This window comes from Ranitomeya variabilis, chromosome 2 (assembly GCF_051348905.1).
Source record: "Ranitomeya variabilis isolate aRanVar5 chromosome 2, aRanVar5.hap1, whole genome shotgun sequence".
Lineage (NCBI taxonomy): Eukaryota > Metazoa > Chordata > Amphibia > Anura > Dendrobatidae > Ranitomeya > Ranitomeya variabilis.
Window position 1 is genome coordinate 780,657,967 of NC_135233.1, and position 22,952 is coordinate 780,680,918.

Below are 22,952 nucleotides of genomic sequence, written 5' to 3' on the forward strand. Positions count from 1 at the left end.
TTCCCATTGGATGAAGACACCTCAAAGTGTTGGACTGAAGTTCCCAAGGTAGATATCCAGGTGGCGAGGGTTGCCAAAATAACTGTTACCCTTTGAAGACTCCTCACAACTCGAAGACCCTCTTGACCGCAAGATGGACAGCTTACTGAGGAAGTCCTGGGAGGCATCAGCAGCTTCCTTAAAAACAAACGTTGCATCTGCCTGTGTCACGAGAACCCTGTTTCTCTGGCTCCCAACAACTGGAGGACCATATTAGGAATAGTAATTCCCAAGGGAAGATCTTCTAACATCTTTACCTCTCCTTCAGGAGGCGGCGGGCTTTCTGGCAGACGCCTCTGCTGAGTCAGTTTGCATTACAGCAAGGACAGCGGTACTCTCCAGCACTACCCGGAGAGCCCTGTGATTAAAGATGTGGAGCGGAGATATTCTATCCAAATCCAAGCTATGCTCTATTCCGTTCAAGGGAGAATATGTGTTTGGCTCTGCACTGGACGAATTACTAGAGAAACTAACCGAAAAGAAGAAAAATCTTCTGGAACCAAAACCGCCCATGAAAAAGCCTTTTCCAGTTCACCACCTGACAGCACCATTGGAGGATGTCCTTCTTACCCTCAGTGGGACAGGAACAATAAGCGGTTAAAAGGACCCTCCCCACTCCACCCACCAGTGTTTTTCCTGTCCCACTGCGGATAGGAACGGCAAGCGTCTCCTCCGACGGTGCTGTGCAGATGGTTGGGATCGGGGAGCCCAGCCTTTCCCTTCCCTGCCACAAGACATCTGCGGCTGATACCTGCTATGGGGGGGTCCCTCAGCCTCCCCAGTGTAGGTCGGGTCCGCTTCCTCCGTATAGAGGGCTCTCAGTCCGGGTGCCTGCCTGCCGGGGAGTCAGGGCGGTGGTCGCTTCCAGCACGCGACAAGCTCCAGCGTGCGGCCACAGCTTCACCAGGGACTGCTTCCAAGCGTCCACTTCTGGGTCCAGCGGCCACATCACTTCCGGCCGCAACGGCCGCGTCACTTCCGGTCGCGGCCAGCGTGGGAGAATGGCGCCGGCCTCAGTGAGGAGTACGGCGTGGTCAACCGCAGCGGCGGTAAGGAGGGCAGGATCAACCAGGTAAAATCTATATAAACTTACTAAGGGGGTCTTTATGCCGCCGGCCATCCTGACAAAGGAGCACCCGGCTATACGGCTGAAATTGTCCTTACTATGGAGGAGACAGCCAGACCTGAGGGGACTGACCAGCTTCAGGGGCACGTGAGTGGGCTATATTAAGCCATACCACAAAGCTCACCCCTCCCCCTGCTCCCCTACCTACGTAGTATTCCATATGTATTTCTATCCTAGGCAGAGCCTCCCATTCCCACATCCGAAAGGAAAAAATCTGGGAAAAGTAAATGCCCAATATGTGCCACTAAGTTTCCGGAAAATTGGCGGAAGCCATTATGCAAATCATGCACATCCAAGATTGTGGGGGATGAACAAACTGCGTTGCTATCCAGTATGAGGACAATGATTCGGCAAGAGGTTCAGGCATCCATCTCAAGCTTGAATCTTCCCCAAACAAGTCAGTCAGAACCACAAACCTCACGGAAGAGGCCAAGGGAGTCTAGCCCCTCTTCCGAAGGAGAGGTTTCGGAAGATTCTGACCAGGAAGAAAGAGACGGATCATTGGGCAGAGGGAAGAGATATCTCTTCTCTGCGGCAGACACAGATGAGCTTCTGTATGCTGTACGTAACACCATGCAGTTACAGGACACGCCAGAGGAGACCTCGATCCAGGATGAGATGTTTGGCGGATTACATGCCCAGGTCACAAAGGTTTTTCCCGTCAACAACCACATCCGTTCCATGATTCTGGAGGAATGGCAGGAAGCGGAGAAGAGACTAGTGGTACCCAGAGACTTCAGACTCCATTTTCCTTATAATCCAGAGGACATTAAAGTGTGGGATGAAGTTCCCAAGATTGATGTTCCATTAGCAAAAGTGGCGAAGAAGACCTCAATCCCATTTGAGGACTCCTCCGCATTGAAGGATCCTATGGATCGCAAAGCAGATGGTCTGCTCAGGAGAACTTGGGAGTCCTCCGCAGCAATAATACGGGCCAATATAGCTGCAACATCGGTAGCCCGGTCAATGCATCTATGGATAGACGATTTGGAGGAACATCTCAAAGCTAAGACTTCCAGAGATGTTATTCTCAAATCCCTGCCGTTGCTTAAACTGGCTACAGGCTTTATGGCAGATGCTTCTGCTGAATCTGTACGCTTCGCTGCCAGAAGCGAGTCTTTATCCAACACGGCCAGAAGAGCCATCTGGCTAAAGACCTGGTCGGGGGATATCCAGTCAAAAAATAAGTTGTGCGGAATCCCATTCTCGGAATAAAGTATTTGGGCCTATTCTGGATGACATTCTAGAAAAGGCCTCAGATAAAAAGAAAGGCTTCCCTGAGGAAAATACAAAAAAGTACCAGCCCTTTCGTAGATCCCGACCTAGTCAGAAGACAGACTACAGGGGGAAAGGGAAGACTGGGAGGTGGTCTTATCCCAAGGGTGGAAAGGGTAGAGACTCCATCTTCCCAAGTGCAGGTACAGGAAAGCCAAATAAATGACATCAAGGTGGGTGGTCGGTTACAAAAATTTCTAGGGGGTTGGCAGAAAGTATCCCAAAATCCTTGGATTCTGCAGGTAATTGCTAAGGGGTACAAACTAGAGTTCTCCAGCAGTCCCCCAGAAAGATTTGTTGTAACCCGACCCTGTCCGCTCTCAGACTCCTCTATGTGGACAAACATCCAGGAGTTGATAGAATTAGAGGCGATAACTCCAGTACCCATCTCAGAATGAGGCAAGGGCCATTACTCCCATTTATTTTCAATAAAAAAAAACCGTCGGGAGACTCCCGGACGATCATAAATTTAAAACCACTAAACAGATGGGTCCGGTACAAAAGATTCAGGATGGAATCTATAAGGTCCGCAACGCCTCTCATAGACAAGGACATGGTGATGTGCACCCTAGACCTAAGCAATGCATACTATCATGTCCCGATACATGCTTCCTATCAAAAATTCCTGAGATTTGCCCTAATGAACAGGGGAGTATTATATCACTTCCAGTTCAGATGTCTCCCCTTCGGGCTTGCTTCGGCGCCCAGGATATTCACCAAACTGATGTCAGAAGTTGTGGCCTATCTAAGAAACCAGAATGTGACCATAGTACCATATCTGAACGACTTTCTGATAATGGCGAGATCAGAGAAACTTCTCATAATAGACTGCAGCTTCACACTTTCCATCCTACAGGATCTAGGGTGGATTGTGAATTGGAAGAAATCATGCCTGGTCCCAGACTCCAGAATGAAATTTTTGGGGGTCATACTCAACTCCAATGTCAGAACATCTTTTTTACCAGAAGACAGACAGGAGGCCTTAATCAGGCACATACACCAATTCAGGAGAAGTACACCCTCCATAAGAGAGGCAATGAGGATTCTCGGCTTTATGACAGCATGCATACCCTGTGTGAAATGGAGTCAATTCCACTTGCGGGAGTTACAGAGGCAGGTCTTGGAACAGGAAACAGAGTTCCCTAGACAAAAAGATGATTGTGTCTCTGTCAGTGAAGAGATCCCTAACCTGGTGGACCACACTTGAGAGAGGGAGTTCCATGGATACTCGATCCCTGTGTTACGGTTACCACAGATGCCAGTCAATACGGATGGGGCGGTCATATAGAAAGGACATACTATCAGGGAGAATGGACTCCTCAAGATTGCCGCAAGATCATCAAATTTCAGGGAGCTGTATGCGATCTGGAAGGTGTTGTACCAGGCCCAGTCGCAAGTCAGGGGCAGACATGTAAGGATACTGTCCGACAATGTCACAGCAGTGGCATTTCTAAGACACCAAGGAGGTCCGAAGCATCCACCGCTGCAACACCTAGCAGACCAGATTTTCAGATGGGCAGAGAAATCTGTCAAATCCATCTCGGCAGTTCACCTGGAAGGCGCCAAGAATCAAGTAGCAGATTTCTTGAGCAGAACGTCTGTACATCCCGGAGAATGGGAACTGAACCCAGAAGTATTCAGCAGTCTGTGCCAGAAATGGGGAACACCTCAGGTGGATCTTTTTGCCACAAGGTCAAATACAAAGACCAGATCATTTTTCTCGCTCAATCCTTTAGACGGAGCCACTGCAGTAGACGCCTTGTCTCAGTATTGGGGAGAAGGTCTCCTGTACGCATTTCCGCCTCTTCCTCTGATACCGAAGACACTCAGGAAGATACGAGACGAGAGAGCAACCGTAATCCTGGTGGTTCCTTTTTGGCCAAAAAGGAGCTGGTTCTCTCTACTATCCCGAATGTCAACAGAAAGACCAATCCTATTACCGAACAGGCAGGACCTTCTACTTCAGGGTCCGGTGTTCCACAAGAACCCAGATTCTCTTCACCTATCTGCTTGGATCTAGCAGACCATCGATGGATAAAGAGATTCATGTCAGCTGCGTCCAGAATCCGTCCAAAGAAATCCAACATGGTCCCATCTTGGGATTTGAACATAGTGCTGAAAGGTCTAACTATAGCACCATTTGAACCGATAGACCAGATCCAGATAGACAAATTATCCTGGAAAGCGGCACTCCTCGTAGCCATTACAACTGCAAGAAGGGTGGGCAAGATTCAAGCTCTATCCATCAGAGAGCCTTATCTAAGAATCATGGACAATAGATAATATTCCGTCTAGACCCATCTTTTTTGTGCCAAAAGTATCGTCTGACTTCCACAGGCCCCAAGAAATAATTCTACCCTCTTTCTATGACAATCCAAAAGACGAGAGAGAAACAGGATTCCACTCTCTAGACTTTCGGCGGACAGTTCTCTCCTCCTTGGAGGAAAGATCAGAATCTCTTCATTCAGTATGGTGGACCAAACGAAAGAAACAAGGCCTCCAAGAGCTCACTAGCAAACAGGATCAAAAAAACAATCAGGGACACTTACAGAAATCAGGATCTATCTCCTCCTGAATCTTTGAAAGCCCACTCCACTAGAGCTGTCTCCGTCTCCTGGGCAGAAAGGGCCAATGCGTCCATCGAGCAGATTTGCAAAGCGGCTACCTGGTCCTGGGTCCATACCATCACTAGACACTGTAGATTAGATCTAATGTCAATAAGAGATCTTTGGCAGGAAAGTCCTGCAAGCTGTTGTCCCCCCCCAACCATTAATCTTTGGTATTTTCCTGTGTGCTGTCGTGGAGGGGATTAGAGAAAATAGAATTACACTTACCGGTAATTGGTTTTTAAGACCCTCTACGACAGCACGGGTAATTACCCCCAATAAATTATGTTCATTTGGTTCTTTCGTGTAAATAAATTAATCAATCATTTACTCCTTGTGGTCCTTGGAAAACACTGGGGATTAGGGGAAGGGGAGGGCTATTTAAACCTCTTGTTTCCTGTCCCTAATTAGGATGGGGAGGCAACCTCCTGTGTGCTGTCGTGGAGGGTCTTAGAAACCCAATTACAGGTAAGTGTAATTCTATTTTTTTTATTGTGGAAAACACCATTAAAAAGGATCAGTCACTAGATTCATGCTCCTGTGAAGTTTGGCTGCCATGTTTGCCTCTGCAATGCCGCTGCATTTCAGAGAAAATATCGATTGGAAACTATAGGGATAGACATGACTAGTCCACACAGCCCCTGGCACATTTCTACATCCCCTAGTCCAGTTGATTAACAGGTCTCTCCCTATTTACAGACATGGGAGAGACCTGTCAATCAACTGGAGCAGGGCAGGGACTAATCAGGTTTCTCCCCCTAGTCTATGGCTAGCTTTACAAATGTTTTTCTCTGATACAAACATACCCAGTCGCAATCACCCAGCCAGACCGAGAGTCATGCTGCCTGTAATTCGGGCAGCATGTTTCTAGTCACAGGTTGCCTTTAATTATTGGTGAGCTACTTTTTTGTTTTCGTTTAGCAAATTAGTTTTTCTCTCTCTTAGGTGTGTTGTCTGCTACGTCTGCTACTAAATCTATACGGTTTGCAGAAAATGCAAGCAGCTTTCCAAAGGACAAAATGGAGCATCAAGAGACTGCTGCTGAAGTCAATATTGGAGACGCTAAAGACTATGAAAAGGTGTGGTTAATCATTAGTTTTGAAATTTGCAAAGTCTGCTCGTACTTAACTGGGTTGCTGCATCAGGACCCAACGAATTGATGTCCTACAGAGGGTATTTGGTAACCTCCTGTCTCACTGCTTTCACTTGAAGACATAACCATGAAATAGCTTAAATACAGTGGGGGAAATAAGTATTTGATCCCTTGCTGATGTTGTAAGTTTGCCCACTGACAAAGACATGAACAGTCTATAATTTTAACATTGAGAGAGAGAATATCAAAAATAAAATCCAGAAAATCACATTGTATAAATTTATATTAATTTATTTGCATTTTGCAGAGAGAAATAAGTATTTGATCCCCTACCAGCCATTAAGAGTTCTGGCTCCTACAGACCAGTTAGACGCTCCTAGTCAACTCGTTACCTGCATTAAAGACAGCTGTTTTACATAGTCACCTTTATAAAAGATTCCTGTCCACAGACTCAATTAGTCAGACTTTAACCTATACAACATGGGCAAGACCAAAGAGCTTTATAAGGATGTCGGGGACAAGATCATAGACCTGCACAAAGCTGGAATGGGCTACAAAACCATAAGTAAGACACTGGGTGAGAAGGAGACAACTGTTGGTGCAATAGTAAGAAAATGGAAGAAATTCAAAATGTCTGTCAGTCGATATCAATCTGGGGCACCATTCAAAATCTCACCTCATGGGTTATCCTTGATCATGAGGAAGGTGAGAGATCAGCCTAAAACTACACGGCGGGAACTTGTTAATGATCTCAAGGCAGCTGGGACCACAGTGACCAAGAAAACCATTGGTAACACATTACGCCATAAAGGTTTAAAATCCCGAAGTGCCCGTAAGGTCCCCCTGCTCAAGAAGGCACATGTGCAGGCCCGTCTGACGTTTTCCATTGAACACCTGGATGATTCTGTGGGTGATTGGGAGAAGGTGCTGTGGTCAGATGAGACAAAAATTGGGGTCTTTGGCATTAACTCAACTCACTGTGTTTGGAGGAAGAGAAATGATGCCTATGACCCAAAGAACACTGTCCCCACTGTCAAGCATGGAGATGGAAAGACTATGTTTTGGAGTTGTTTCTGTGCTAAGGACACAGGACTACTTCACCGCATCAATGGTAGAATGGCTGGAGCCATGTACCATAAAATACTGAGTGACAACCTCTGCGAGGACATTAAAAATGGGTCGTGGCTGGGTCTTCCAGCAAGACAATGACCCAAAACATACAGCCAAGGCAACAAAGGAGTGGCTCAAAAAGAAGTACATTAGGCTTCTTTCACCCTTCCGTTTTCAGCTAACCGTCACAATGCGTTGTTTTGTGAAAAAAACGCATCCTGCAAAGTTGCCCGCAGGATGCGTTTTCTTCACATAGACTTGTATTTCCGACGCATCGCGACGTATGGACATACTTCGTGCACTGGATGCGTCGGTATTTGGCTGGCCGTCGTATTGAAAAACCGTTCAAGGGAATGTTTTTTCGTACGTCCTATCCTGCATTTTTAATGCGCATGCCCGGCCGGAAATACCCCCACCCCCCCCTTCTCCTCCTTGGGAGTCACGTCACTCACTATTTCACACACTTCCGTCGGTACGTCGCGCTGACGCTTCGTGACGGCCCATTACCGACGGAAGTGTGAAAGAAGCCTTAAGGTTATGAAGTGGCCTAGCCAGTCTCCAGACTTTAATCCCGTAGAAAACTTATGGAGGGAGATGAACCTCCAAGTTGCCAAGCGACAACCTCAAAATCTTAATGATTTAGAGATGATCTGCAAAGAGGAGTGGAACAAAATTCCTCCTACCTCATCATCAACTATAAAAAAACATCTGAATGCTGTGCTTGCCAACAAGGGTTTTGCCACCACGTATTAAGTCTTGTTTGCCAGAGGGATCAAATACTTATTTCTCACTGCAAAATGTAATTACATTAATATAATTTACACAATGTGCTTTTCTGGATTTTATTTTTGATATTCTGTCTCTCAATGTTAATATAAACCTACCCTTAAAATTATAGACTGTTCATGTCTTTGTCAGTGGGCAAACTTACAAAATCAGCAAGGGATCAAATACTTATTTCCCCCACTGTATATGTAGATATAGCCGTAATTTACTTCAATACTTTAACACATAAATTAAGTTAAAAGGTTTCTATGATTTAAAGGGAACCTGTCACCCCCAAAATCGAAGGTGAGCTAAGCCCACTGGCATAAGCCCCCGATGTATCCTGAAAGATGAGAAAAAGAGGTTAGATTATACTCACCCAGGAGCGTTCCCCGCTGCGGTCCGGTCCGATGGGCGTCGCGGTCCGGTCCAGCACCTCCCATCTTCTTACGATGACGTCCTCTTCTTGTCTTCACGCTGCTGCTCCGGCGCAGGCGTACTTTGTCTGCCCTGTTGAGGGCAGAGCAAAGTACTGCAGTGCGCAGGCGTCGGGAAAGGTCAGAGAGGCCCAGCGCCTGCGCACTGCAGTACTTTGCTCTGCCCTCAACAGGGCAGACAAAGTACGCCTGCGCCGGAGCCGCAGCGTGAAGACAAGAAGAGGACGTCATCGTAAGAAGAAGGGAGGCCCCGGACCGCGATACCCATTGGATCGGACCGCCCGCCCAGGTGAGTATAATCTAACCTCTTTTTCTCATCTTTCAGGATACATCAGGGGCTTATCTACAGCATTCCAGAATGCTGCAGATAAGCCCCTGATGGCGGTGGGCTTAGCTCACCTTCGATTTTGGGGGTGACAGGTTCACTTTAAAGGGAATCTGTCAGCAGGTTTTTGCTACCTCATCCGAGAGCAGCAAAGAGAAGCTAAATCAAACAATGGATCACTTAGATTACTGGGAGCAGCCGTTCTCACACAATCACAGCTTTTAGATTTATAAATGCAGAGCTGAGAAAGCTGCCCCCTCGCACACCATGCTCTACGTTTACAATGTCTATAGACAGTAAGGTGCTCATCAGGGCTGTGGAGTCGGTAAGCCAAACCTCCGACGACTCAATTTCCCTGACTCTGACCCCACAGCACTGCCTCACTACTGAGCATGTACATAAAGTGCAGCACAAATTCATCTCAACCAAAAGCCGAGAGCCTTAGATCAGGAACAGAAATTTCTAGGACATTTCATAACTTTCCCAAATTCTTCTAAAAACATTTACAGCACATCCTGTATTGTACCCAATTTATTATAAAATTTAGGTGTTGGTGTTGGCCCATATTATTCCAACACTGACTCAAACTCCATGACTCCTGACTCCACAACCCTGGTGCTCATTACATGAGGGGGCATTGCTGGACCAGAAGGCATGTGCTGTTGTGTCCAGCAATGATAAGCTCCTGGTGCTAAAACAATCTTTTGCAAACCAACAGCAACAGGGAGCTTGATAAGAGAGGCATTGCTGAAATCTGTGTTTTAACCCCTACAGTATGCTCTCTTCAGATTACATAGGTAAATCTTCTTACAGATTCCCTTTAAGCCCCCATACCCATTAAATAGCTGTAGACAGAATGCTCATTTAGTCGACCGCTATCTTTCCTGAGTCCAGCATACACACGAATACTCGGCTCTGACGAGTTCTGCTTTTTCCTCCTATGAGAGACCTGCTGCCAGACATCTAGCAGTGGTGAGAAAACTTGGGCCAGCATCTTCCTGGAGTCTGCTTGACACATTTTCATTAAAATGGTAAAACCTTTTTATTTTCTTAAAAGTACATGCTTGAGAAAATACTTCTTATTTTTTTTTAGTCTGTCAAGTGAGATTTTAAATATTGAAGACCTGTTTTTAGAATGGATAGGCCATGAATATTTAATTGTTGGGAGTCTGACCCATATTAACCCCCACCGATTTATGGAACTGTAAAACCCATTGCATGCCCTTCATTGATTATACGCCAGAGTGCTCAGTCCTTGCAGTTGGCTATGCCTAGTATTCCCCTTATTCAAGTCCCAGGTACAGCTGCCTCATCATATTGGACCGCTGTGCCCGTGTAGACAATGAAAGAGACATGTCACTTAAATCTGTGGCTAGGTGATGGGCCGTAGAATCTCTTATGAGCCCATCTTGGTGTGGGTCACGTAATACGTTGACACTTTATTTTATTTATTTTACTCATTTATATACAATTAGGTCCATATATATTTGGACAGAGACCACATTTTTCTAATTTTGGTTATAGACATTACCACAATGAATTTTAACCAAAACAATTCAGATGCAGTTGAAGTTCAGACTTTCAGCTTTCATTTGAGGGTATCCACATTAAAATTGGATGAAGGGTTTAGGAGTTTCAGCTCCTTAACATGTGCCACCCTGTTTTTAAAGGGACCAAAAGTAATTGGACAGATTCAATAATTTTAAATGAAATGTTCATTTTTAATACTTGGTTGAAAACCCTTTGTTGGCAATGACTGCCTGAAGTCTTGAACTCATGGCCATCACCAGACGCTGTGTTTCCTCCTTTTTGATGCTCTGCCAGGCCTTCACTGCGGTGGTTTTCAGTTGCTGTTTGTTTATGGGCCTTTCTGTCTGAAGTTTAGTCTTTAACAAGTGAAATGCTGCTCAATTGGGTTGGGATCAGGTGACTGACTTGGCCATTCAAGAATATTCCACTTCTTTGCTTTAATTAACTCCTGGGTTGCTTTGGCTTTATGTTTTGGGTCATTGTCCATCTGTAGTATGAAATGACGACCAATCAGTTTGGCTGCATTTGGCTGGATCTGAGCACACAGTATGTCTCTGAATACCTCAGAATTCATTCGGCTGCTTCTGTCCTGTGTCACATCATCAATAAACACTAGTGACCCAGTGCCACTGGCAGCCATGCATGCCCAAGCCATCACACTGCCTCCGCCGTGTTTTACAGGTGATGTGGTATGCTTTGGATCATGAGCTGTACCACGCCTTCGCCATACTTTTCTCTTGCCATCATTCTGGTAGAGGTTGATCTTTGTTTCATCTGTCCAAAGAATGTTCTTCCAGAACTGTGCTGGCTTTTTTTAGATGTTTTTTTAGCAAAGTCCAGTCTAGCCTTTTTATTCTTGATGCTTATGAGTGTCTTGCACCGTGCAGTGAGCCCTCTGTATTTACTTTCATGCAGTCTTCTCTTTATGGTAGATTTGGATATTGATACGCCTGTCTTCTGGAGAGTGTTCTTCACTTGGTTGGCTGTTGTGAAGGGGTTTCTCTTCACCATGGAGATTATTCTGCGATCATCCACCACTGTTGTCTTCTGTGGGCGCCCAGGTCTTTTTGCATTGTTGAGTTCACCAGTGCTTTCTTTCTTTCTCAGGATGTACCAAACTGTAGATTTTGCCACTCCTAATATTGTAGCAATTTCTCGGATGGGTTTTTTCTGTTTTCGCAGCTTAAGGATAGTTTGCTTCACCTGCATGGAGAGCTCCTTTGACCGCATGTTTACTTCACAGCAAAACCTTCCAAATGCAAGCACCACACCTCAAATCACCTCCAGGCCTTTTATCTGCTTAATTAAGAATGACATAACGAAGGGATTGCCCACACCTGTCCATGAAATAGCCTTGGAGTCAATTGTCCAATTACTTTTGGTCCCTTTAAAAACAGGGTGGCACATGTTAAGTAGCTGAAACTCCTTAACCCTTCATCCAATTTTAATGTGGATACCCTCAAATGAAAGCTGAAAGTCTGAACTTCAACTGCATCTGAATTGTTTTGTTTAAAATTCATTGTGGTAATGTCCATAACCAAAATTAGAAAAATGTTGTCTCTGTCCAAATATATATGGACCTAACTGTAGCTCCATTCCACAGCGATTTACAAACATTATTCGGACTTCACTGTCCTCTGCACTGACTGTTGATGCTTTATAGCACCTTTGTAGTGCAGTGATGTGCATTTGTGCTAGAAAGCATCAGTAGAGTTGGGAGAAGGCAAGCACAAATTTGGTCTTATCCAGTAAATTATAATATAATGTAGGATGTCAGGGAAATGCTCACATTCTGGTGTTTTGAATCCCACAACTGCGGTAACCGGCAAATTCAGCTGCTGCAGCACTCCCAGGAAAGAGACGGCTGTCGTAGAGAAGAAGGTTAGGAGGATGGGAGTGTTGATCTGCACTAGCTGTGGGATTCCAAATAGATCCAACAGGAGTAAATCAAAAGAAATTTTAAAAGTGGTTTATTCTCAAAAATTCCTCTGGCTTTATGTCTGTTGGATCCCTTTGGCATCTCCCATCTAGTGCATATCACCACTCTCATCCTCTTAACCTCCTTAACTAGAAAGCATCAGTCAATGGGCATAGGACGTCCCACTGAGTGGGCATAGGACGTCCCACTGAGTGGGCATAGGACGTCCCACTGAGTGGGCAGAGGACGGTGAAGTCTATCATCTCGGCTTGCATGCTCAGACACCATGTCAATCATTTAAGAGCAACTCCACCCCATCAGGAGCTAAGTGATGTGCTCTTTTCATTCCGTCTGTATCAGGTGCCCAGGTGAGGGGTGGATTGGACATAAAAGACAGGAGATAGTGCCTGCATGTCAACAAAATATTACATGACTCACACCAAAATGCACACTCATAGCAGAAGCGTAGGTAATTTTGTGTATAACTGTGGCTGCGTCCGTCGCATGCACACTACTATGTTGGTGGTGAAGTACATTACTTCAATGAAATGGCGCCCGAGTCAGTGCGTGTGCATACCGCGTAGAATGAGTTCAATAACTAGTGACCATATATTAGACAAGCGATTTGTTATGAACAGTTAAGACATATGAAAGGGGGTCAAATATTAGTGGAAAACTCATTTGAACTAATAGCGTTAACATTTCTTATTATGCAGTTGAATGTTCCTGGTGGTCCTAAGAAAAGAACTTCAGAATTCCATGAAGCAGATGTTGGTGTCAGTGATCTGACCATTCTTCAGAGACTCCAGAATGTTGAAGACAAGTTAAATGCAGGACATGGGCAGACAGTGACTTTCCTAGAAGGCTCTTTAAAAAAGGATCATAAACATGCACATGAAATAGAAGAGATGAAAATAAATTATGAAAAGGAAATTGAAGAGCTAAAACGAGACAACTTCATTCTTCAAACAAAGGTTGGTTGTAGAGCATTGGAAAAGTGGCTGGTCATTCTATTCAGTTTAGACTTTGTTCACATCGTGATCAGAGGTTATATTCGAGCTAAGCACCTCACATAGCCACATTCCAACACCTCGCTGACTTTACACATCATATCGAACATGCCACGTTCCATCAGCTTGTGAAAAGCAAGTGTATTTTCACCAAAGGATCAACCACTGCATAACCATGTTCAATTCCGCCTGCTAGCAGAGTTATAGCATAGGTAATTGAGCGCAGTCAGTATTTAAGGTGGCGCAATTAACTTCTTATATGCATAGTCAAAAGCAACCACTGTAGTTAGGGATATTAGCAGAGGGAGGTGGCTCCCGCTCACTCCATGGGCTTCCAATACGATCACAGGGTGCTGGTTGCTGATTTGGTTTTAGGTATTTAAAGGGAATTTGTCATGTAAAAAAGTTATTTACCTTTAGAAATAGGGATAATCTGCAGGTAAGTAGCGTTAAAATGCTGCCTGCTACTGAAAGCACAGCTACTGATACAAAATGAACTATCCTTCTTGGAGCTGCTTGCTTTCAGTCATGGTGATGTGCTTGGATCTGTTACGGTACAGTTACTATCCTGTGAACGGTGGCTGTAATTGCTGTTCGGCGCTTTAATTGACAGCTTGCGCTGCCCATGTGTGCATTTGACAGGTTCTCTTTAAAAAAGGAAATACAAAAAAAGAAGAAAAATTAAATTTTTAAATACAATAGAGTTTAATATAAAAAAGCACGTCCAAAAAAGACACACATCATATCAGAGTCTCCGTAATAACAAGTAAAAAAATAATCTATCATTTATACTGCCAGGTGAATATCGCATAAAAACAAAAAACTACAACAGAATTACCATTTTTATATTCATCTCTCCTCCTATAAAATGAAGCAAAAACATTCGGATATATCAAAGTGGTTCCACTAAAAACTACAGCTTGTTACATAACAAAAAACAACCCTCGTAAAACTCCGTAGGCAGAAAAATAAAGTTATTGCTCTCAGAATATGATGCAAAAAATAACAGTTGTGTTTTTCTTCCTCTCAAAACGTGATATTCTTCTACAAAAGTAGTAGAACAGAAACATTATAAATTGAGTATCACTATAATCATACCTACCCGTACTATAAAGTGGGTGCAAACACCTTCTGATGGTTTGGGTGGACAATTTGACGCCTTAGTCTTGGCCATTTCTCTAATCTGTCTGTACAGATGTTCACCTCTGTGCACCTCTTGCTGTCATTTCAGTACTTTGTATGATATGAAGTACCACGGCACAAATGTGCAGCAAAAATGTCTGTGCAGGATCAGGCCAACGTTTCGGGCCTCAGACCTTGCTTACATCCCACAAAATATATAGGTAATATTAGGTATATGTGCTATATACCTTAGGCTCGGTGAACCCTATGTGCTGTATGGAGAAAGCAGAAAAATCCAGCTCACAGATGAAATCCAAAAGTCTTGACAAAGAGCGAATTGCGTCAAAAGATGCCTGTATTCTCTCTTTTTATGAACACACAATTTTAATCTTTGCCTCATGTACAGTACCTTGGATAATAAAATGTACTTTTTTGGATTTCATCTGTGAGCTGGATTTTTCTGCTTTCTCCATTGGATGTTGCACCCTGCTCAGGTGCTATCCATGCTCCAAAAGTGTGGAATTGCAGGTGGTGAGCTGGATTTTCTTCTGTGACTATGTGCTGTATACCTCAGGCTTGGTATACCCTATGTCCTTTATAACTCAGGCTCAGTATCTCCTATGTGATGTATAGCTCAGGCTCAGTGTCTCCAGCAGTCAGAGTGTCACGACTCTGTTGTCGGGTGTCCCTGGACCAACGGCTCCTTCCCTGTCCCTAACGTTAGGGGCGTCCTAGCTCGCCCTGTTCCCCGGATTACTTATTATGGTGAAGATGCCAGGGCCATATACCTTGCTTTAGCTATTAAACTCATGAATCCGCCCTCAGTCTGTACCCTTCCCTCACCCTGGGAAGAGGGGAGCAGTAGTGTACTGTAATACACCAACCAGACTAACAAGGTAATATGAACAGGGGTAATGAAAAGTACCAAACATACAAATACAGTCACACATGCAACAGAGGAATGCATCGGGGTGTGCAGGATGAGGTTGAACCAAAGTAGGAGAAGAAAGAGAATTATCATACACTCAAAACCTAACAACAGTCACAGATATATCCACCCAAAGCCTTCTCCTATAACAACTAACAACAACCTCCAGCCATTCAGCAAAAGCTACTCTGACAATGAGTGCTAGCCAGGGCCCAGATTATATAGGAGATGGGAGTGGCTAACGACATGCAGCTGAGAGCCTTAATGTAATAATTATAGGGGATAACTCAGGAGACTGTTTGCGTGGAACAAGACAACTACAGGACACAGTTTTATAAGTGGTAAAGTATATTATCACACGGTGATTCAAACAGGTGCAGAGAGAAACTCAAGTCCACAACACTTGGTGCAAATATCAAATGCAGCTCAGCAGTCTATAGGAAACTTTAGAGGAAAATGCAATCACGCAGAAAGTCTATGAAGCACAGTTATTCTTGAGGATACTTGACACGAATAAATCCTTGTCTTAGTCCAAACACAGATAGATAAGCTTATAAGGCAGTTCAAATAATATCTTAGCTCAACCAGGGAGGCCTGGTTAATAGTCTCAGGTTTTTGCAGAGGAGCAAACAGCTTACATGTCCAGCAAATACAGATGGAAGTAAACATGAGCAGCAGATGAAGGAGGATTACTGGAACTGGTGCATGCAGCAGGAACTCAGAGCAGAGTAGCAGGATCACCACACAGGTTCACAGGAGCAGGTATATAGCCAGGGAGTCACCAGAGTCAGGAGCTGGATGCAAGGCAGAATACTCTAGCACAGACTGAAGGCTGGGGTGGAGTTTTATAGCAGGAAGACAGTGCACATGAGACCAAAGACGCCATCTTGGAAAAGGGCAGTAATGTACAAAAGGTAAAAAATGTTCAGAGTCCTGACACTTAACTCAGGAAAGCTTCTAGAAGATTTCAACTGAGCAGATTAACCCCTGCACTGCTAAAAGAAACTTGCACCATTTAATATAAAGGTGAAGTGCTTCTAATCAGTGCAGAGGTAGGAGAAATCAGATGCTGTGGTCTTCTGGCTCTTTTCTGTCGCTGTACACCTGTGACACAAGGTGTATCATGTGTTTTACCCAATTACTTCTTCCTGCTGCATGTTTTATTTAGGGGAAGATGCTATTTCTAATTACTGAGCTGGATCTTTCCGATCTCCTATGTATCTTTTAGGTATTATTATTTTCCTCTTTTGACATTTTTAGTTGCCATGTTTTGCATAATAATTTCACTGTTTTGATGCTGAAATTATTTTGCTCAGTCATGCTTTTGATTTTTAGGCCATGTTCACACTTTGCGGTTTTTACCGCGGAACCGTGGCGATTTTGATGCTGCGGGTCCGCAGCAGTTTCCATAGCGTTTCCATTTACATGTAAACCCTATGGAAACCGCAAACCGCTGTGCACATGCTGCGGGAAAAACCGCGCAGAAACGCAGCGGTTTAAAACCCGCAGCATGTCACTTCTTTGTGCAGAATCGCTGCGATTCTGCACCCATAGGAATGCATTGAACCGCTTACTTCCCGCATGGCGCTGTGCCCACGTTGCGGGAAGTAAGCGGTTAATGTGCGGGTGGTACCCGGGGTGGAGGAGAGGAGACTCTCCTCCGGGCCCTGGGAACCATATTTGGGGTAAAAAAAAAGAATAAAAATAAAAAATCATGTTATACTCACCTCTCAGCACTGCACGCGGCCGTCCGGTCTCAGTTGCTGTGCGAACAGGACCTGCGGTGACGTCGCGGTCACATGACCGTGATGACGCCCGGGTCACATGACCGTGACGTCACGAAGGTCCTTCTCGGCACAGCATCTATGGAACCGGAGCGCCGCGTGCAGCGCCGAGGAGATCCGGACATCGGAGGGTGAGTATAACCAATTTTTATTATTTTTAACATTACTATTGATGCTGTATATTGCTGCATATGCAGCATCAATAGTATAGGAGTAATCCCGCAGCGGAAACAGCGGAACAAACCGCGATAAATCTGCAGGGATAACCGCAGCGGTTTTGCCCTGCAGATTTATCAATTCCGCTGCGGGAGAACCCGCAGAGGGACGCCGCAAAGTGTGAACGTGGCCTTAGTCACTTTTCTATAGGTAGTCTTGCGACATCCTACAAATGGCCAATAAAAAGAAAAGTTGAGGCAGAGTGTCAATCTTTTCAAGATAAAACCATTATTTTCTCAAACAAGTCCTCTTGTACTGCCAGGCATGGCTTCGAGTCACAGCAGTTCTTCTCACGTATCAAACTCGGCAGTGGTTGCACAAACGAAAATGGCAAGTTGCGCTGTATTTGTTACGTCTGTTGTCTCATCACAAGCCAGAGAAAAAAATTGGATATCTCCTGCTGAATCTGAGTATTTTTTCAATGTCTTTAGGACCATCCACAATTTGCATAGTTTTAGGCTCTCCCTCAAAACACATTTGTTCAGAGCGGCCTATCATGTTCCCTAATCAGTTATTTTGTTTATGTGTAGCCCATTCACTACTTCCATCTATCCCCCATCCCCTGAAGATGGCTGGACCATCATTGTAAATACATCATTGTAAATACACACCTGTACTTTGTATCTCCCCCACCTCATTGTAGATTGTAAGCTCTCACGAGCAGGGTCGTCTTATTGTGCTTTAATTATTGTGTTGTTAACGTTGTTACTTATGACTGTTGTGTTTGAATCTGTTAAACTGTAAAGAGCTGCGGAATATGTTGCTGCTATATAAAGATTATTATTATTATTATTAATGTCTTGGGGTAAGTCAGTAATGCTGTCTGAGATGGTACTCCGAGACAAACTAACACTCTGAAACAAATTTATTTTGTCTGGCGCCAACAATCTCCACAGCAGCCACCTTTCCCTCTTTTGCAAACTCTCCGTCTACATAAGGTCTCAGCTTCTTTGCAATTAGCTCGCTCACTACATAGCTTGTCTCAATAACGTTGTCTGTTACTACGAGGCCAAGTAAACAGGCTTGTTGTGATTCCAAACTCCGCTTTAGCGCATTGATTTTATCCAGACGCATGTGACCTTGCAATGCATTGAGTTTTACATGTTTAGTACTGTAATGACGCTCAAGGCTGGCTTTTTTCATTACTGCTAATGCATCACCACAAACCAGGCACACAGGTTTGCCTTTGACTTCAACAGAAAACTTGTTTTATCGCCCTAGCATTTACCGTAGTGGCCAAACAGTTCAATTTTAGCCTCAACTGACCATAGAACTTTCCTCCATACATTTGCGGAGTCCCCCTCAAGTCTATTGGAAAACCCAAAGCAAGCCTTACAATTTTTGTGTGTAAGTAAAGTTTTTACTCTGTCGCCTCATTGGGGGACACAGGACCATGGGTGTTATGCTGCTGTCCACTAGGAGGCGACACTATGCATAATCTGAAAAAGATTAACTGTGGCTCCTCCTGTGCAGTATACACCCCTGGACGGCATCAGCCTTCTCCAGTTTTTGCTTAGTGTCGCAAAGGAGGCACACCTAAAGATTTTTACTCCGTTTCCCGTTTTCCGCCGGGATTACAGATGAAGAAAAGAGGGTCTCCTGTGAGACTCCCGGCATGGCTCCTTCCTCGGCCCTCTATTATGGGGTGCCCAGTTGAAGTTGAGATGGCTATTCCCCATGCTGCTCCTTCCCCAGCCCCTCGGGTGTTGGTTCGAAGTCGAGACCCCCCTCCTTCCCCAATTCCTTTTGGTTTCTGGGTTGAGGTCGAGGCGAGGATAAAGGCCCCTGAAGGTGTGACAAAAGCACCCTCCCTATCCCCCTCTGGGGGTATTAGGTTGAAACACCTCAGGTAGGGCCTGTACAGGCAGCATCCTACAGCTCCCAGCAATGGGCCAGCATACTGCGCCTGCATCCAGGGACCCCAGCCCAGCTGCGGGCTCCTGTTGAGGCCGGGGGGAGTGCAGGCAGGCATGGCACATACAGACACAGGGCTCCCTGCGTCCCTGTCTCTGCGGCAGCACCAGCTCTATACTGCCTCAGGGGGACCCCAGCCGGGCTCCCCCTTCCGCTTATAGCCCCACCGCCATCCTGCCTTCAAATCCGGAGGGGTCCGGTTCAGATCCGACCCCCTCCCAGACTTTCGAGCCGGCCTGGAGCCCTTCTGGGCCTCAGGCATCTAATTTAGGCCCCGGCTTCGGCCTAGCTGAAGCAGCAGCCTCCTCTCCGCCCCCCGGCCCGCCACCCGGATGACAAATATGACACTCTACAGTGTCATACAAGGGGCGGATCGAGACAGAAAGGGCGGGTTTTTTATAGCCTTGCCGCCTTTTTCCAGCTCTCCGCCCCCTTCTCCTCCTCTCTCCTCTGTCTCTGCAGCCATTTTCGGCTGCAGATTAACCCTGCATCTCCCGGTCTGCAGGACCAGGACCAGGCAGCCAGTCTCCGGGGGGCACAGGACTGTGGATTTTCGGCGCTGGACCTCGGGGCACACTGGTGGGGTAAGATCACAGCTGGGTTATCTTTACTCAGCTGTGAATCCATATTACCTATAAGGCTCCCCTGTAGGTTCTCTACCCCTGTAAGGTCCATCTGCTGGCAGCACTTCTGCACTCTGTGCACTATGCCGGGCTCAAGGTCTAAGAGAACCAGGCAGAACTGCTATTATGCATTCTGCACAGCCTGCGGGACCGCTCTCCCCAGTAGTAGCACGTACCCGCATTGTCAGAACTGTATACAAACTACTGTGTCACAGCCTCAAGAAGCCCCTGCCAATGCCTCGGTGTCTAATGCCACACCGGAATGGGCTACTCAGATATCGCAATCTATGACGCAGTCTATAGATAACCTAACTTCCACATTTCTTCAGGCTCTGCAGGGTCATGCCCCGGCTATGACCGTTACCCAGCAAAGGGAGAGCTTGACTCAGGAACAAGATGACCCTGGCACATCCCACGTCTAGGTCACGACGCAAGCGGATCCATAGATCAAGTCCATCTGCGTCATCCCATAGCACACGGTCATCCCCCTCTAGGGAGAGACACCGTTGCTCCAGGTGATCTAGACCGTCCCATTCCAGGGACAGACAATGCAGATCTCCGCAATCCCCAACCAGAGAAGGCCTCCTCCCCAGCTCACCCAGCAGGGGACGCCTCAGTGATACACAGGATTCGGAAGGCATCTGTGACGCTGACTCAGACAGAGAAACGAGGGGTCCCTGATCCCAATCCCTCCTAGCAATACAGCGCTAGTTGAGGACATAATATCGTCCATCCATCGGGTGCTGGACATTTCTGATCCGCCACCAGAGGCCCCAGAACATCAGATTTCCTTTGAAGGACCTCTGAAGCCGCCTAAGGTTTTCTCTAACCATCCAGAGTTTAAGGCGATCCTTAAAAAAACAGCTCTCACAGCCTGAGAAAAAATTCGCTAATCGCAAATATCTGGAGGCGAGGTACCCCTTCCCACAGAAGGACACCAAGGAATGGACAGATCCACCTGAAGTGGATCCCCCAGTCTCCAGGCTAGCAGCACAGAAAGGGGAGTCCCCTCCTTTCACTGCCAGATAGCTCAACCCTAAGGGACGCAGCAGACCGGCAGGTAGAACGCATGGCTCGTTCAATTTTCGAGGCAGCAGGGGCATCCCTGGCTCCCGCGTTCGCCTCAGTTTGGGCTGCCAAGGCCATCCTGGCCTGGGCAAACAATTTACAAGCCTTCCAAGCATCCGCTCCTGAACTGTCGGACCAAGCGGTTCAAATTGCTGTTGTAGCAGATTACATGCTCCATGCAGCTCTGGATTCAGCAAGGGGAGTCGCGGGGATAGCATCAAACGCCATCAGGTTTCGGCGTATCCTCTGGCTACGGGAATGGAAAGCGGACGCAGCCTCAAAGAAGTCCCTCACGCACCTCCCCTACCTCAGTGGGAGATTTTTCGGTGAACAGTTGGACACTATGATATCCAACGCCACAGGGGGTAAGAGTACTTCTCTTCCCCAACTGAAACCTAAACGCACTTACAAGAAGCGTAACCAAACTCGATTCCGATCCTTTCGGAATTCCTCCGGCTGGCCCGTCTCACGTCCAGTACAAAATCGTAACCGTTCCCCACGCAGGGACAACTGACGATCGACGCAAAGGTCGGACAAGACCTGGCAGTCAAAAGCAGGCCAGTCTAAGCCCAGAGGAGGAAAATCTCAGACTTTCTCCTCCTCATGACTCACGGACTCCGGAAGACACCACACCAGTAGGCGGCCGACTTTTGCTCTTTCATTAAGTCTGGCTGCCTATTACAGAAGACAGGTGGGTCACGGAACTAGTGTCTTCCGGATACAAAATAGACTTCACCTCCAACCCACCGGACCGGTTCTTCCTCTCTGTCCCCCCAAAACCGCCAGCCAAGGCTCGAGCCTACCACCAAGCGGTCTCCTCGCTTTGTCAATCAGGAGTCATAGTACCGGTACCCACGACCGACCGCTTCCGAGGGTTCTACTCCAATCTGTTCGTAGTTCCCAAGAAAGGAGGCAGCGTAGGCCCATACTAGTACGGGTCCGTCATTTCCGCATGGAGTCCCTTCGGTCCATCATTGCGTCCATGGAGAAGGGAGAATATCTCGCCTCCATAGACATACAAGACGCATACCTGCATATACCCATTGCACCTGCCCATCAGAGGTTTCTCAGGTTCGCAATAGGCCAGGACCACTACCAATTCGTGGCTCTCCCCTTTGGACTCGCCACGGCTCCCAGAGTGTTCACCAAGGTCATGGCAGCCACCATGGACGTCCTGCACTCCAGAGGCATAGTAGTCGTTCCATACCTGGACGATCTACTCATCAAGGCTCCCACCTTCAAGGACTGCGAGCTCAGCGTCTCAATCACAACCGATACTCTCAGTCGCATGGGCTGGTTAATCAACCTACAAAAGTCATCACCAACCCCGAGTCAGTCCCTGACCTTCCTGGGAATGTTATTCAACACCTCCAGGGGTCTAGTGCTCCTTCCCAAGGACAAGGCACTGGCTCTCCGACTTGTAGTTCGCACCCTCCTCCACAAACCCCCTCGATCTCTCCGGTTTGCCATGAGAGTCCTCGGCAAGATGGCAGCGGCAATAGAAGCTGTCCCATTTGCCGAGTTTCACCTCAGACCTCTCCAACTAGCCATTCTCAAGTCCTGGGACAGGAATCCCTTTTCTCTCGACAGGGAGTTCCAGCTAACGTCGTCAACCAGGAGGTCCCTGCACTGGTGGCTCAAGCCAACCTCGCTAGCAAAGGGGAAATCCTTTCTCTCAGGTCAATGGAAGGTCCTGACCACCGACGCGAGCCTGACGGGTTGGGGTGCGGTGCACCTACACCACAGGGCAAGTGGTCCCCAGCGGAAGCGACCATGCCCATCAACATCCTGGAAATTCGTGCCATCCTACTGGCATTGAGGGCCTTCCATCACTTACTGGCAGCCTCTCACATCAGGATACAGTCGGACAATGCCACGGCTGTGGCATATGTGAATCATCAAGGGGGGACCCACAGTACCCAGGCGATGCGGGAAGTGTCACATATCCTCCGCTGGGCGGAGGACACAGGGTCGGTTCTTTCGGCGGTCCACATTCCGGTTGTGGACAACTGGGAAGCAGACTTCCTCAGCTGACAAGGAATAGACTCGGGAGAGTGGTCTCT

General features: G+C 46.6%; 1 protein-coding gene across 4 annotated transcripts in view; it reads left to right on the plus strand.

Moving 5' to 3' along the window:
* Positions 1-22,952, plus strand: part of CEP162 (centrosomal protein 162) — a 280,487-nt gene that overhangs the window by 74,647 nt on the left and 182,888 nt on the right. For all 4 annotated transcript variants that reach the window (XM_077289793.1, XM_077289792.1, XM_077289791.1 and 1 more), the window contains 2 exons: positions 5,992-6,125; positions 12,941-13,198. In XM_077289793.1, the coding sequence (XP_077145908.1) occupies positions 5,992-6,125; positions 12,941-13,198 (392 nt within the window). The remainder of the gene's footprint in view (positions 1-5,991; positions 6,126-12,940; positions 13,199-22,952) is intronic.